At 30.8% G+C, this 17072-nt stretch overlaps 3 protein-coding genes across 4 annotated transcripts; 2 read left to right on the top strand and 1 right to left on the bottom strand.

Moving 5' to 3' along the window:
- The first annotated feature begins 4583 nt into the window (after window positions 1-4583).
- Window positions 4584-6746, top strand: LOC132948860 (MICOS complex subunit MIC10-like). The gene is made up of 3 exons (XM_061019534.1): window positions 4584-4882; window positions 6305-6352; window positions 6469-6746. Exons 1-3 carry the CDS (start codon window positions 4807-4809, stop codon window positions 6564-6566), a joined length of 222 nt encoding a protein of 73 aa, XP_060875517.1. The 5' UTR covers window positions 4584-4806; the 3' UTR covers window positions 6567-6746.
- LOC132948858 (aprataxin) lies at window positions 6733-13239 on the bottom strand. Its single transcript, XM_061019533.1, has 3 exons — window positions 12698-13239; window positions 9040-9173; window positions 6733-7009 (listed from the first exon to the last, which is right to left on the bottom strand). Exons 1-3 carry the CDS (start codon window positions 12949-12951, stop codon window positions 6846-6848), a joined length of 552 nt encoding a protein of 183 aa, XP_060875516.1. The 5' UTR covers window positions 12952-13239; the 3' UTR covers window positions 6733-6845.
- Window positions 13240-13393: 154 nt separating this feature from the next.
- On the top strand, window positions 13394-16832 carry LOC132948857 (BSD domain-containing protein 1-like). Of its 2 annotated transcripts, none has more exons than XM_061019532.1 (8): window positions 13394-13846; window positions 14437-14548; window positions 14628-14744; window positions 14820-14972; window positions 15042-15366; window positions 15450-15536; window positions 15610-15690; window positions 16548-16832. In XM_061019532.1, exons 1-8 carry the CDS (start codon window positions 13836-13838, stop codon window positions 16604-16606), a joined length of 945 nt encoding a protein of 314 aa, XP_060875515.1. In that variant the 5' UTR covers window positions 13394-13835; the 3' UTR covers window positions 16607-16832. The 2 variants fall into 2 exon arrangements, with proteins under 2 accessions (XP_060875515.1, XP_060875514.1); XM_061019531.1 differs by having other exon boundaries at window positions 13396-13846; window positions 15426-15536.
- The last annotated feature ends 240 nt before the right edge of the window (window positions 16833-17072 follow it).

Raw genomic sequence — 17072 nt, 5'->3', positions numbered from 1 at the left:
TTGGTATTTTACCCAAAACTCTTCCAAAGAGCTGCCACTGTTAAAATCAATTTTTGCGCGTGAATCGTTCTTCAGCTCGATTGCCTGTTCTTGAAATGTATCCGGCAATGTGTCTACGTTAGCACTGAATGGACAACTTGTTAGCGTATATTTCCAACTTTCGTTAGAAAAATCCGGAAAATATCGCATGAATTCATCAGTCAAACAGTCAAGATGTTCAATCACTATACTTTTCAATCCAGCAAGACAAATAGATTTTTCCTCATCAGAGATAAGTTCGTTCAATCGACGGAAAGACGAAAAATTAGGAGTCTCTTTGTTTACTCGGCGTTTTCATTATTCTGTTGAAACTCACCGGTATGGTCAATTTTCATTTTACTTAAAGAATTTTTTTTAGCAACAAAAAACTCTAGGTTTTCCTTTTAGCATCGGATGAGCTGTGGTTAAATGTCGTTCTAGTCGACTAGGTCAGAGGGCATCGTTACTCAATACAACGTGACAAATAACACACTGAGGCTTTTGGACACCATCTTTTTCATTGAATGTAAAACCAAATTTGACATAATCATCGATATACGTTCTTATTTTCGGAGGAGCCATTACTTTGATATACGTGCACTCGCGACGACTACGTACTACGACACTGACGTGCACTGAGCAACTGCAAAATAAAACTAAATCGAGTCTAAACTAATCTAATAGTTTTTTCCCCTGGCTTTTTCTTATCGTACTGATTAATTTACGGACGATGTGGCATGGTGCACTATGGCTAAACACTTGTAATCTTTATCGATTACTTTATCGACTTTAACGACCCTATATTCTATAATCTATATTCTATAACGATAACCAGCTAGTCTTTATTAATTTTTCATTTTAGATTCTGAGCGATGCGATGAATGTATTGATTTTACAATGATGTGTGTTTTAGATTTTGAGCGAAGCGATGAATGTATTGATTCTACAATGATGTGTGTTTTTTTTTTATTTTTTTTTATTTTTTATTTTATTTTTATTTTTGTGTCTGTCATCACCTTTTAGGACAGTAAAAGTGCTTGGATTTTCTTCAATAGTAACTTTTCTGATAGGAAAGTGAATCTAGTTGGTACTTTGGGGGGTCAAAAGTAAAAATTTTCCAGTAGTTTTCACAAGCGACGTGAAAAACAAAAGAAAAATTAAGGAAAAACGGGAATTTTTACGCAAAATCTGTTTTCGAGAAAATCGATTTTGGTTTTTGGTGTAACTCTAAAACAAATGACCGTAGGGACATGAAATTTTGACTGAATGTTTATATTAGCATTTTCTATATACCATAAAATTTACAAAATATTTTGACTCTTTTTGAGCTGTTTACGGCCATTGTCAGTTTTCAATTTTTGTTTGTTTTTTTTTCTATAAATATCAATAAAATGTTATCTGTTGAGTAAAAAAGCTTGAAAATTTAATAGAAGGCTCCTAGGTTATTGTTTCAAAGGCAGATGAAAAAAATTTAAAATCCTTAGTCACAGTTTTTAATTATACCTAAGCATTTAAAGTTCAGATTTTGACAACATTTATCAAATTTATAATTTATTAATTATTTTGTGGTTAAAAATTTATAAATTTTTAACTTTTATGGCTAAGGATTGAAAATTTAAAACAAGGCTCCACGTAAATAGGTTATATATAAATTACTTTATTCACAATAATATCATCAAATTTACTTGGTAAAATCATAGGCTGACTGACCGTTTTCGCTCAGAATCGTTTTTCTTATACAATGATATTATATCATTGAATTCAAATTTAACACCATCCATTACAGTGACCCACTTGTAACCTACTGTACAGCAGAGCGACATCCACTTATCCACCTTTTTTTTTCTCTTCATTTTAAATATAATAAAATTCAGTTGAAGGACATACAGAAAAGACGACGGTACTTTGTTATTTTTTCATCCATTTGTTTTAACTACAGTAGAAACCGTTTAAAATGACACCGGTTGTAGTGACAAATTAGATGTGAAGTTTGATTCCTATATTATATATGTATACAAAATCTCTAATTTTAAGGGGATACATATACAGGGGGTGTGGGGGAATCGCCCCCGCGGGTCACTTTTTATATGTAATATCAGGTGGGGCAACAGCAACCTCAACATGTTGACCCTAGTTGCGCCACTGGTGTCAGCCTATATGTTACTAAGTACATTTTATGATATTATTGCTATATTAATTATGTTTAACCTAATCGTTAATCATCTAATGGGCACCAGTGCCTCTTTTTACACCTTCATGCCTCCACCACATCGACCCTACAAGGTCATCATCAGAAACTTGCATCACACAACACTCATCTTCGATATATCTGACGCACTCTCGGAGTTAGGTCACTCCACCAGACGAGTCACAAATGTCATAAAAAATGGGCACCCATGCCCACTGTTTCTTGTGGAATTAAATCCCAACACCAACAATAAAGATATTCTAAACTTGTCTTCAATTTTGCACACATATATAAAAGTCGAACTACCATATAGGACAAAGATTGGTCCACCTCAGTGCCGTAATTGCCAGAACTACGGTCACACCACACATTATTGCCACCATCCTTCACGATGTGTCAAATGTGGGAGTGACCACCACACCGAAGTCTGCACCAAATCCAAAACCAGTCCAGCCAAGTGCGCCCTATGCATGGGTAATCACACTTCTAATTACAAAGGATGTCAAATTTTCAAAGCTCTTCTCAAACGACGCAAAACCACTCAATCAAAACCACAGAATCCGTTTCCGGTACCCACTTCTCTTCATCTCCAAACTCCCCCCCTCCCCCCTCCCTCCCAAAACTTCTTACGCCTCCGTTACTAATCCCAAAAATATACCTCTACCCAATTTCCACGCAATTGATAAACCACTAACTACATTTATATCAGAACTTTCCTCTTTAATTACTCCCCTCATTACGCTCCTTTCAGCTGTTCTAAATAAACAGCTTGTTCCATAGTCCGATACTCTGATTACCTCTCTTATCACATAATTAAATTGAATTAAAATATTTTTAATTGCCAGTTATGTAAATGCAATTACTGTACCTGTAGGTCTTCAATTCATATTATTGCTGTAACATTTTAGTCTATATCAAATAATTGTAATGTTTAATTTTATACCAGTACAATTGTAATTGTCGAGCTATCATAGTTTCTACTAATAGCTAATGAAAAAAAAAAAAAAAAATTGCTATATTAAGGGGCTCCAACGTACCGCGTTTTAAGGGGTAATATGTACCCAAAATAAATACAAATGTAATGCAATTATTTCCTGGGAAAAAAATCTTAAGTTCTTAAGGTCTTTTAAAATTGAAAATTGAAAATCGACTTCCTAAAAAGCCTAGATATTTTGTCGAAGAGTTCGTTATACGTGTATAAAACAATTAAAATCGGACATTTCGAAGTATGTGTAATTTACCGCCACTTATTGGTCTAAAACGTATGAAAAATACGCGCGCTGCGATCCCCTTAAAGTAATTTATTTTACTATTAATGATACACTATTACAGTAGGTTAAATTAACTTTTGTCGCAACGAAAATATTTTTAATAACTTAAATTGTTTTTCATCGTTTGAATATCTAATTTCATCCAAATTTTAAATTAAAATATGTGTAAAAAACTGTGTTTATTTATCTTTTTAGATTTTTTTTTGGTTACAGCATGAATAACATATGGAAAACTGTGTTTTAAATGTTCATTCTTGACCTATAATTGGCTATAAAAATTGAACTTCTTATATATTTTTAAACTACAAAATAAATTTTAAATGTTCATGATTTTAACTACTATTAACCTAACCTACTATTATGACAACTGATGCGGAACCTTGTATTAAACTATTTCAATGTCAAGCTCTTTGACCCATCGAAACATTTTTTTTTATCAATATTTATAGAAAAATAAACTAAAACAGTTTGTAAATGTTTACAAATAGCTCATAAAGATCTAATTATATAAAAAAAAAATAATAATAACTTACCGTCTTCGCTTAGAATCGTTTTTTGTATGCTCTGGAAAAGTGAAAAACTGAATCCTGAAAATTATGACCACACGGCGTTATAGTTAGGCTATTTCACTACACCACTGTCGTATGACACACTAATACTAACTACCACGAATTAAGATATCTTAATTCGTGCTAACTACTAACTAGTAACTACCGGTTCATTCACACAGATATTTTATCTTGCAAATAGCAATTTATTTTTATATTAGTGGTAACTAATATCTTATAAGGTAGGTTGGACTATTTTCTGCCGAAAACATTGCATTATAATATAATATGATAATAAATTATTTTAATATTATTTCATAAAATATCATTTAGGCACATCAATACATAATAATAATATTATAGTTCTATGATAATATTATTATGTATTTCGTTTAATATTATATTTTCTAACTTCTACCACGCTACCTACCTACCAGCGAACCGTCCAGTGCAGCCGCAGAATAATAATTATTGCGCTTCCACCTTGGCGCCGCGTTATCAGCAGCTGTCAGACTTGTGATAATATGTTGATATCGGGTCGACGACGAACGACGGTCAGTGCTGCTATCAAGTTCACAAATTTTCAATAGCTTTTTTCACTTTTTTATCATTAATTTTTTTTTATCTTCGGCTGTTATTATTTTAATTTGTAGGTGTAGGTCGTAGGTGCGAGTAGCAGTGTAACACACTAGCACCCGATATCTAAATCGAATATTCGAATTCTGGATCCGACCGCCCGTGCCGGTCTATTATTATTTTCCTCGGCGGTACGAACGTGAAAATGAGTAAGGTGTACAAAGAAAACGAGATCAACGTCCGAGTGGATAGATGCCTGTACGATTCGGTGATCAAATTCGGTAAGTAATGCGATAGATCGACCTCTGAAAAAATCTTTTGACTATCATAACGGCGTAGACGATACCATATTCCCTATCGTCGCCACAGTGTTCATACGACGTTTAACATTAGTGAAACAACCTGTATCGCCGAACTCTAAAATTTTTATCCCACCACCCACCGCAACATTCCAGCCATCTAAATTCAAGAATTGAACCGATGGCCTTAGGTGATATTTGAGTTAGAAACAATTCGGTTGGTCGTACTTAACATTGAACACTTTAATACTTAGTACTCGCAAGCAATAGTGTGATAAAAAAAAATTAAACCAACGCGAATAGTAAAAAATAGCATATATATAATATAATATCACCTACCTAGCTAACATATTATCTAAAATGAATTTCTAGTGCCGGTGCAATTGCATCAGGTAAACACCAGTCACCACTGCTGGTGAGATATGACTCAAAATCTAATTACAACTTTACCACAAGCATTTTATTTTACATCACTGCTTATATCGGCTTATATTAATTTAATTACTGGTTTTTCTCCATTCATCATTTTATATCTTTATAGCTAATGTATTATATTTATTTATCAATCTAGGTAGACATATTGTAATGCATCTTTCTTCAATTCCCAATTCTGTGGTAAATCATATCATTCTACTCAGGCTCAGGATTGCACAAATTAATCTTCTGAACATTGATGTATTGGTTTTGTAAATTATCATTAAAATCACATTGCTATACAATACATTTTGTTAGTATAACATCAATACCTCTATCGTAGAAAAACTGATGTATTGGAAATCGTACACAATCAACTATCATTGCTAATAAATTACAAAAATGATGTAACTAAGTAGTATGCTTTTGTAACATTGATTAATATATTAACCAAATATTATATTATATAAACATACGTAATACCTTTATTAACAAAATATAATAACCAACACATTGTTAGACTTATAGACTGATAGATTTATTGATACACTTTATTAAAACAATTTATAATATAGCACTTCAAGTTTCAATTACAAATGAATAAACAATACAGAAAAATTATCAAATGTAGTATTTAATTATAAACCTATAAAACCATTTAAATAATTCATTGATTGCATATTCAATAGTTTTGAATACAATGTTTATATCACCTAAAAATACTTAAATCTGAAAACATTAGGTATGTTAAATATACAAAAAATATCTCAATAGTTATTTTAATTAAATAATTTAAATGATTAAAGATACTAGCCAATCTTCTACCAATAAAAATTCAAAAACAAAAATGTTCATACAATTTTACCTCCCAATCTATTTCTGGTTTGTGATATCATGACATAGACTTTAGGAAAAAGTTTTTATGAAGGGACTGGATATTGCTCAAGTAGATAAATATTTTTGAGTAATGATGGTTTTTAATCATTTTAGGTGGCGGCTTGAGTGTAGGTGTTATGGCATCCCTGTTGTTCTTCAAACGTAAGTTTAATATGCAATTTTTAATACATTTTTTTACATTAATAGTTTTAATGACTAGTTTTTAAAAATAACTATTTATTTAAAGCTATTATTAATTATTTGTTTGTTTTATCTAGGTAAGAAGTGGCCAATGATCATGGGTTCTGGTTTTGGATTGGGCTTAGCATATGATAATTGCGAAAAAGACTTAAAGGAATATTTTACGAGTACTTAATATCCTGTATGTTATTAGAGCTTAGGCAATAATACTATAGCCTCTGACTCTAGAGTCAAACAATGTCTTGTTCATACAGTTTATTTTCTTTTATGTTAATTGTATTAATGTAAGTAGTATTTCTTGTTTTGATTTTTTAAGTAAAAAAATACATAAATAATAAAAATGTTGGATCCAAAAGTTTGCATTTATTTGTATAGGTCAAAATTTAAAATATCTTACATGTATAATATATTATGATTTATCAATACTTAAGTATAACTTGATAGGTAGTAAATATTAAACAATTTGTGGCACATAGTGAACCATCTTCAAATGAAATTTTAAATGTTTAATTTCATTGGTGAAGAAGTCACATTTATTACATTGAACTGGTTGATGCAAAATTTTCTTGTTGGGCGGCAATACTGTGTGTCCTATGGATTGTAATTCAGAAATTATTTCTGAAAGCAAATTACAAATTATTAGTTCAAAAAAAATCTTGTTTCAACATCATAGACGCAAATAGCGTTTGAGATTTTTTTTGGTGGTGAGAGGGGCTAAAGCCGTATTTTGATAATATTGAATAAGCTTAAAACAAAATTTATATTTAAATGTTTGGGGGGCTTAGCACCTAAAGTTCCCTCAATTTGCGCTTATGGTTAACATAAAAAAATACATAATAATATGTATAAGCTTATTTTCCACAATGAATTATTTCATATCAAAACAGGAATCATAAATTATTGAATGAAGTAAATGCAACTTGTGTTTTATTGAAACATTTAAGAAGAACAAAATACACAACTGATATTAAAATAATGGCTATCTTGTCTTATGTGCTCTATCGGCAACATTGCGACTGCAATATGCGCTCTACTGTGTTTTGTCACTATACAATTATATTTAGATTTTAGACAATATATTCTCGTAATAAGTGGGACAATTGTAATTGCAAACATTTGTATGAGTAAGTATTATCATTGATTATAAATACTAGTATTCATAACCAATAGTAATATATTACATAATTATTACAAATCTAACTATATAAATGTGAAATGAAAATCTTTGTACAGGGTTAACTCTAGAACTACTAATCAGATTTTCTTGATTTTTTTTTAAACAAAACAGTATATCATGGAGAAGGTTTATATGAAAGAAAATTTTAGGAAAATCCACTGTAGGTGGAGTTAAGTAAAGACGATAAACTTGGTATAACTTCGATACTTTAGAGTTAAATCATACACTTACGTACAAACAGCATGGGGTCCGCGATCTAGCGCAGGTAGATTGCCTACCTAATAATATACTGCTGCGAATCAGAATTTTTATTTCGGACAACAGAAAAGTTAAGATAATGTGTATAAGTATGTTTAAGCTTATATAAGGACGCCACACACTGCAGTGGTGGCGGTAAAATTGTGTCCGGACTCATTTTGCCGTAACCGCTGCAATGTGTGGACCTATACGGGTTTGGACGACCGGCAGCGTTGTTCATACAGTAAGATATTTATATATTACTATATTAGGTAATTTATTTTTAAAATTAACAGCATTGTCGGTTGCTAATCACTATTATTATTATTTTAATTTCCATTTTCTACTGCGACTATATAAAAAGTAAGATGCATGACAAAATAGATCTATTTTGTCATGGTAAGATGTATATTTTCGTATATTTGTAAATAATATTTGTTTTAAATAATTTGTTAAACCTATGGCTACCGCTATTATATTTAAGTCGCACCCCAACCAACAGCACACACGAGCCGCTACTGGATATCATAGTAAATAATAAATATATTAATATATGAAATACATCATAATATTGTGCTAATTTAAAGTCTATCCAAAAAATAAGCAAATGCCTTATGTCCTAAACCCTGGTTATAATAAAATGCCAACATTAAAACAACTGGGTTTTTTTTTTTCAAGGACATTTTATCTGCAATTTTAACAAACATTATTTAAAATACTCAAAATAAATATTTGGTATTTTATGAAATATGAAAACATTACTAAAAATACAATGTATATAATATACTTGAGTATCAACTTTTAAAATAATTGTCCATATGCAGTCAATTTATGTGTCACGTCAGGTATCGTTTAACATGGCTTATACATTGACCATGCATACCAGCAATTTGCAATTTTGCAATCTTTATCATAGAATAATGGTCATAGACTATTGGTAAACAATCTTCCCCATTAAAAAAAAAAAACCATTAAATGGTTGACCTACGAAGTATAAAAATTACACGACTTTTCGACCATGGTTGTTAAATCATTATTTTTACTTAACAAAAATTAATATAATTCATAGTTAAATACCTGATATCTCTCAAATTTACACTTAATTTTTATGTTAAAAAATATAAAAGTATCTTCATCATTATTATATTTAAATTCTGATAAAATAATCTTTTCATTGGAATCAATTGTTGTTGGCACATTTATTATTTTTTTATACATTCATTTATATATTTACTGTGAGTAGGTATGAAGAATTCCGTATTAAATGAATTCCACTGGTGAGGCAGTCTCATGTGTGGCCCACAAAAGTCTTTACTCAACACATGCAAGTGTAATCGGTTCATTGATGTAAAAGCATGGTATCCAACTCTGTAACAATAAAATAAAACCACCGTCTTAGACAACCTTAGAAATAACACATAATAAGCTGAAATCCAATTTAAGTCTACCATTTTAGTGTATTAAAATTTACATACATATTGACATAATATTATATTATAGGACATTTCCTCCCAGAAAAGATTCAAACACATACTTACACAGTTACATATAAAATATTAAAAAACTGTTAAATTCATATTATTTGCGAATATTAAAAATAATATTTGGTTAATCATTGTAAATATAAATTAGTTTCTCAAATTGTCATTCAGTGTCATTCTACAGACCTTAATTTATGATTGTTTTGATTATTCATACTCAGTTGTTACCAGCTGATGAAGAGGTTATTTATTGCCTTGGGTATCACATATGATCGTCAATTGATTTCACATTTAGCAAAACTTATGTGGTAACCTGGTATTACATGACTCTCTCAGCTTTTGACATTCTAATGACATGAAAATATTTGAACGTATTCATTCAATAAAAGATTGTTATCTCCTTAAGAGTTACTGTTTAAGTCTGTTGAAGACTTGTGTTCTGGGCTGGTACTTGAGGTTTATTATTCAAAATCAGTAAATGTCAAAAAACCAATTTAAATCTTTAAATGTCATCAATAATATCACAATTTCTTCTCTTAATGGCTCTGGTCCATGATTTGAAATTTATCTTTACTCCTACTCTTAGCACAGAATACTCTTAGCTCTTAGTCCCAATCAATATATTAAAAATGTATGGTGCAAAACACTTAAAACACTTGGTTTTATTACGCATGTTGCGGAGTAGCTTAAATTGTTAACCTCACTAAAGGCTTTATCCTGTGCATCAGTTGGACCTATTCTTAAATAAGGTTCAGTCCTCTGGGATCCTAGTACAGCTACAGCCTTTTGTCACCTGGAAAGGGTTCAGCAGACATCTTTGAGTTTTGCTAGGTACTTATGAATATGTATTGTCCCCCTCATGATTAGTGATTACTCTCCTATAGTGGTTCGTTTAAACTTAGTTTTAAAATCTGAGCGAAGCGATGAATGTATTGATTTTACAATGATGTGTGTTTTTTTTTATTTTTGTGTCTGTCATCACCTTTTAGGACAGTAAAAGTGCTTGGATTTTCTTCAATAGTAACTTTTCTGATAGGAAAGTGAATCTAGTTGGTACTTTGGGGGGTCAAAAGTAAAAATTTCCCAGTAGTTTTCAAAAGCGACGTGAAAAACAAAAGAAAAATTAAGGAAAAACGGGAATTTTTACGCAAAATCTGTTTTTGAGAAAAACGATTTTGGTTTTTGGTGTAACTCTAAAACAAATGACCGTAGGGACATGAAATTTTGACTGAATGTTTATATTAGCATTTTCTATACACCATAAAATTTACAAAATATTTTGACTATTTTTGAGCTGTTTACGGCCATTGTCAGTTTTCAATTTTTTTAGTTTTTTTTTCTATAAATATCAATAAAATTTTATCTGATGAGTAAAAAAGCTTGAAAATTTAATAGAAGGCTCCTAGGTTATTGTTTCAAAGGCAGATGAAAAAAATTTAAAATCCTTGGTCACAGTTTTTATTTATAAGCATCTAAAGTTCAAATTTTGACAAAATACGGAAAAATCACGCAAAATAGGAAATTATTTTGAGTTGAGAATTCATAAAAATTTTTCTTTTTAAATCTAAGATTTGAAAATGTAATATAAGATTACTCATAAGTTTGTCTACCTTTATCAAAAAAAAAATGTCTAGAAGAAACTTAAATTAAATTTTTATGAGCGTCTGAAATTTATATTTTTACAACATTTGATATTTACTCGATTTCTCATGTAACAATTTTCTTATTTTATTGTAATTAAAAAACGAATGACTGTAGATACTTGAAAATTTCACTGAATATTTATATTAGCATTTTCTATACACCATAAAATTTTGAAAATATTTTGACTCTTTTTGAGCGGTTTACGGACATTGTCAGTTTTCAATTTTTTTAGTTTTTTGTTCTATAAATATCAATAAAAATTTTTTTGTTGGGTAAAAAAGCATGAAAATGTAATATAAGGCTCCTGATATATCGTTCTAATAGCAGTTGAAAAATATTAAAAATACATAGGCACAATTTTTTATTATAAGCATTTAAATTTCATGTGATTTTTTCAATTTCAAATGACAACATTTATCAAATTTATAATTTATTAATTATTTTGTAGTTAAAAATGTATAAAATGTTTAACTTTTATGGCTAAGGATTGAAAATTTAAAACAAGGCTCCACGTAAATAGGTTATATAATAAATTACTTTATTCAAAATAATATCATCAAATATACTTGGTAATATCATAAGCTGAATGACTACTTTCGCTCAGAATCGTTTTTCTTATACAATGATATTATATCATTGAATTCAAATTTAACACCATCCATTACAGTGACCCACTTGTAACCTACTGTACAGCAGAGCGACATCCACTTATCCACCTTTTTTTTAGTTAACTGTAGTCATGCAGCTAACCTAATGTTTCTTCAACATTTATTCAATGGTAAAATTGACTCCCCTACTTTACTATCCCAACTTACCTTCAATGCCCTTGCTCGTCCAACAAATTGTTCTGTCCCATTGTACATCCCAAGGGCAAGGTCTCATTCTAACTATGCTAACATTCAACCACTACGTTTATGTATGAAGATAGAAAACTTGGATCCCAGCATCTCTTTTTTATAGACCAAGTACTATATATTTTATTAATTGTTTGTTAACTTTTAATAATTTGTTTGATTTAAACTACTATTTAAATACCTTTGTATTATTTTACTCTTTTATTGCTATGTTAATTTATAATATATTTTATACAAAAAGCAAAAAAAGCTGTATAGGGGTACCTATAGCATTTATTAAATAAAATAAAATAACTTGTTAGGCAGTAAAAATTGTTTGTTTTGTTAGAAGAATATGTAAGGAATTCAATTAGTACATTGGAAATATCTCTATTTTTATAATATCAGCAGATTTTGTTATAGCAATTATAATTCAGTACCTATCCAAATCTAAATTCAAAATAATGTCTTTAATTTTTCGATATTGTTAGAATCATATTTAACTGTTTCAAACCAAGTTTCCCACTGAGTAACTTTATTGTCTCAGGTGGAAAGTACAAATTTGGATATAACTTCCTGAATTTTAGTACTCTACTTCTTGGAGTATTGTAAAACATATTTTACAATTACGTTTACTGAATCAACTATGTAAAATTTAACTAAAATTTAAATCATGATAATGATAGGTAGTTATTTTTAATATTTTACCAAGTGAGATTTAAGCTCATACTGTAAGCAATAAGCTTATATCATAGAAATAACCGGAATTTATTTTACACCATCATTAAATAATAAAGGATGCCCATAGGTAGGTGTACCAGCGTACAAAATTAAATCTAAAAATGAAATCGACCATTGTTGTTTAAAGTGACTATAGAATCAATTTTTTGAATTTCATACTACTAGGTATAGTGTAGGTATGACAGACACTCACAGTAAATCTTGTGCAAACAGTCCAGTGGTACGCATCACGTACTCGAGGCCTTTGAGCTCCATATAGATGAGCTTGGGTATATGGTGCTCTCTGAGCGAGCGAACATCGAACAGGTCTTCCTTGGGCATAACCAGATAGTGATGTTCGGACTTGGGGTACTGGTCGGCAACGATCACCACAAATTCGTCCGAGTAGAGTATGTTCGACGGGTCGTTCATCGACAGGATCAGGTTGTTCCGCGCTTCGTTGGTCATGGCAGCGACGAACAATTCAAAACGAAAACACGCGACGGACGTTTGAAATCTATGGCGCGGCACGTGGTGGACGACGACGGTGTGGATTTAGCGAACGATCCCCGACGGTCTGTTAAGCTATTTTACCCAAATTGCCGTAATCTCAACCGTCACAGTCCTGGCTATGGCACTCTACGCCTCCGTGAATGGGACACAAATACACAATTATGTCATAATATTATTATTATGTGCATAATATAATATTCAATATTCAATATTGTACTATAATACTTATATTTGTTATGAAAAATATACGATATACCATATTATTTGACGTCGGTAGCGAAAACGTGCGACGGTTACCGTGATCGCGGTAACAATAACGTTATCGTCCAACGAGTTTGTCCAGATTAAGTGATAACATATTTTATTCTGCGTAGATTGTCTGATTGTGTATACGGGGGACTGGGCGACTGTTGCAGTAACTATATAGTCTATATTCTATAACATAGTCTATTATTATATTCTATAACCAGACGTGTCCGTCGTCTGCTCTCGCCTTTCCAATCTCCATCCGACTACGTCTGGGCCTCTGGACGCATCATTACCGATTGCATTGCCGATACGATCGACCACGGTCATCTTACTGAACGGGCGCTTAAAAATATTTCCCAAGTATAACCGCCTCCACCGCGGCCTACGATCTTGCGCCACCCAGCTTGACTCAACTCTGCAGTTGTCCGGCGCTTGTAGCGCATTTCACCGGACGATGCCGTATGGCTGTCGGCTGATCTAGCCTAAGCTCGAACATACACCCCCCGCATACCCACCTCTCCAGGTGCCAAACAGTTGGAGAGACGGTACCCTTTTCAGAAGACACTCACGGCAGTAGAGCTAACTGCGCCATGGCCGACAAGTGAGTAACCAGCAGTGGTAGTGGACTTGTGGTGTATTAAAGTTTAGTCTCTGTTACGCATTGTCAGCAGACAACAATATAAGATCTCTGATACCAAGGTTAAACCATTGCCGCAAAGAACTAAGTGCATCAATTTGCAATGGATTCTATATTGTTCACACGCACTGGGGGCCCATCTAACTATACTAAATTTCAATTGTTAACAAATGTGAAAGTAGATGTTGAAAATGTATAGAAGGAATGTCATTCCTGTGGGATCAAATTGAATATAATATGATACCTAATTATTTATGAAAGAATCGTGTAAATACCGACCTGAAAATTTAGGCTTATAATAACTGGCCATTGAATAATGAATAATTTTAATGTAAACTTCTTTTTCTGAGTGATATTTCCACTCTTATTTTGTAAGGAAATTATTTGTTGAATTTTGTAATTTTCTAATATATGTTTTCTTGATAACTATTTATTATGGACAAAATTTAAATCTTTTTGTGACTTAACTATGTCTAATACCTACAACCTATATATATTGAAACGCATCATATTATATAGAAATATATTTTAACTGTTTTTATTATTGATTACAGACAACCCGACGATGTTGAAAAAGTCATTGAAGAAGCCGTAGTAAATTCAGGTTCAAAAGAAAATGAAGGTGGTGGATGGTGGGATTCATTGTACTCTGCAGCAAAGTCTAAAGTACTTTTTATTTTTATTCCACTATTTAATAATTCCAACTAAATATATTTTTATTTAAAAAAATAACTATCTATTTTAGTCTGCTGAAGTATTGGAATCAGTTAAACGTGACCTTGGTGAACTAACAACAATAGTCACCACCGAAACCAGCAATATTGTCTTAAATACTACAAATGTTGTTAAAGATACATTGCAAGTATGCAAATTTACTATATAAATATGTATAATAATATAAATCAAAAGTATTTATTATTATTTTTATATGTTATAGTTGGAAAATCCAGAATCTACTGCTAACACTATGAAGAAATCAGTAAGTTCGTTTCTGGACCAAATGTCAAGTGCATTAAACCCTTTGCCAGATGATGAAGATGAAGCAATAATGATTGTTGGCTCAGACACAGTTACACTGTCTAGGCTACAAGTAATTAATTTGATTTCTTTTTATTTCAATATTATGTCATCTATAACATCCTATTTTGAAAAATACTAGGCGCAAATATATACTCTGGCTAATGATCCGAATACATTTGTAATGGAAATTGATGACCAACTTGATAAAAGATATAAAGCTTGGTTGGATTGGGTGAAAAGCGGTGATAGTAGTTTGTTATCTAATGATAAACTCACAAAGATCTTAAATGAGTGCACTCCATTACGTGACAACTATCAGAAACTCGTGCCAGATTCTGTTTCTCATGCTGACTTTTGGTATCGATTTCTGTTTCGAAAGGCATTGTTGGAAGACGAAGATGCCAAACAGCAGAGGCGTTCAGAAAAGGAAAATAGAGAAGCCGAAAGAATAGATTTCAATAAAGGTAATCCAATCATATCACAGTGAAAGTTTGTTTACATAGTGTTCAATTACAATTTACAGAGTTAACTCCGTTGTCTGATATAGAGCTGTCTGAAAAAGAACAAGAGGAGATATTGTCGTCATATGATCAGGAACGAAGAGTATCATCAAAGTCCAGCAGTCCTATAGAAGGTATATTGTTAATAGAATATTTGTTATGAGTTATGTAACAAATATAGTAATATTTTCTTAATAATTTTTGCAGACATAAAAAAGGATTCAAAATCAAAACAAGAAGATATTCCATCTAATGCTTCTTCAGTTACCACTTCAAGTTTAGACAAAGGTAATTGTTGAATAATATGATGAGTAGGCCCCCGGAACTTGATGAATTTACATCTTTTTTTCTAATGCTTACACACGAGGCTCATCTTTACAGACATTTGATTTGTGGAATATAGAATTTAATGGTACAATTTTTATTTTGCATCTTAACGGTAATTTTTTAGTATTTTTGGTGCATTTTATTAATTTTTGTACACTTTTTTACATTTATTTGCATTTTTCTTGTTTAAAGTTACATTTTATTGTAATACATTCAGTTTTCATTAGCTTGTCGATTATCGACGTTCATTACCTTTATCGTTTGTTGTTGCAATCTACTATTATTTAATAAACTGTAGACCGATATTATTTTAGGCCCGGTCAGTTAGGAAAAATTTCTCAAACGTTGATCGAATTATTTCAAACTTTAAAAAAATATTTTTGAAGGCTCCTATCAGAGTCAACATTTTTTAAAGAGCTAGAACATATAATAAATATGATTTATGACCCATGAATTGTATGAAACGTAATTATTGTAAAACTTAAATTTTTAAAAATGTTAAGTCATTAAGTAATTTTTAGTATTTCTGTGGTCATTTTTTGATGTTCATAAGTCATTTTAATATTTTTTTTGTGTGCATTTTTTTAAGATTTTTAAGTCATCAAGTTCCGGGCCCTAATGATGAATTTTACTAAGTTACGAAGGTGGACAGCTATCAAAATGTTACATATTTATTAATTTAAATCATTTGCAAAATCACAATTGATCCTAAAAATGAATGAATAGATGACTGACTAAAATACTAAATAAGGCTTTATAATGCAAAGAAATTTTCAGTGACATTAAAATAACTTATTGGTGTTTTGTGTTTTGTTCAGATGAATGGGTCAAGGATTTTGATATAGAGGACATTGAACCACCTACCAATACCAAGTGAATTAAAAATCCACCAATTGAACTTTGATAATGTTTAGTTTTTTTTCACGCCTGTCTTTGTTGACTAGTGGGATCTGATGCATCTTGATCATAATATAATGAACATTATTTTATTTTTTACATATATTTCTATATATAAATATTATCATATTTTTAAGTTAATTTTATTGTTTACACATTTTTGTCTTGTGTCAAAAATAAAAAAGAACACTATCAACGTTGTATAATATTGCTCATTAATATTTATTTATTTGACCTTGTTGAATACACAAAGAACACGAAAAAAAATTGATAACTTGAAAAAAATACAAATAGGTCATACATGGTGAATTGATAAGGAGAATTACAAATAATACCATATTTTAATAATTATAAAATAAACTTCAATGAAATAAATATTATTCAAAAAAATGAATATTCATAAGTGGTAGGTAATGTGAACAACATTAACAACGAAACAATTTTGT

Source organism: Metopolophium dirhodum, chromosome 7 (genome assembly GCF_019925205.1).
Source record: "Metopolophium dirhodum isolate CAU chromosome 7, ASM1992520v1, whole genome shotgun sequence".
Lineage (NCBI taxonomy): Eukaryota > Metazoa > Arthropoda > Insecta > Hemiptera > Aphididae > Metopolophium > Metopolophium dirhodum.
Note: the sequence above shows the minus strand (reverse complement) of the source record. Positions and strands in the feature narration are given on the sequence as shown.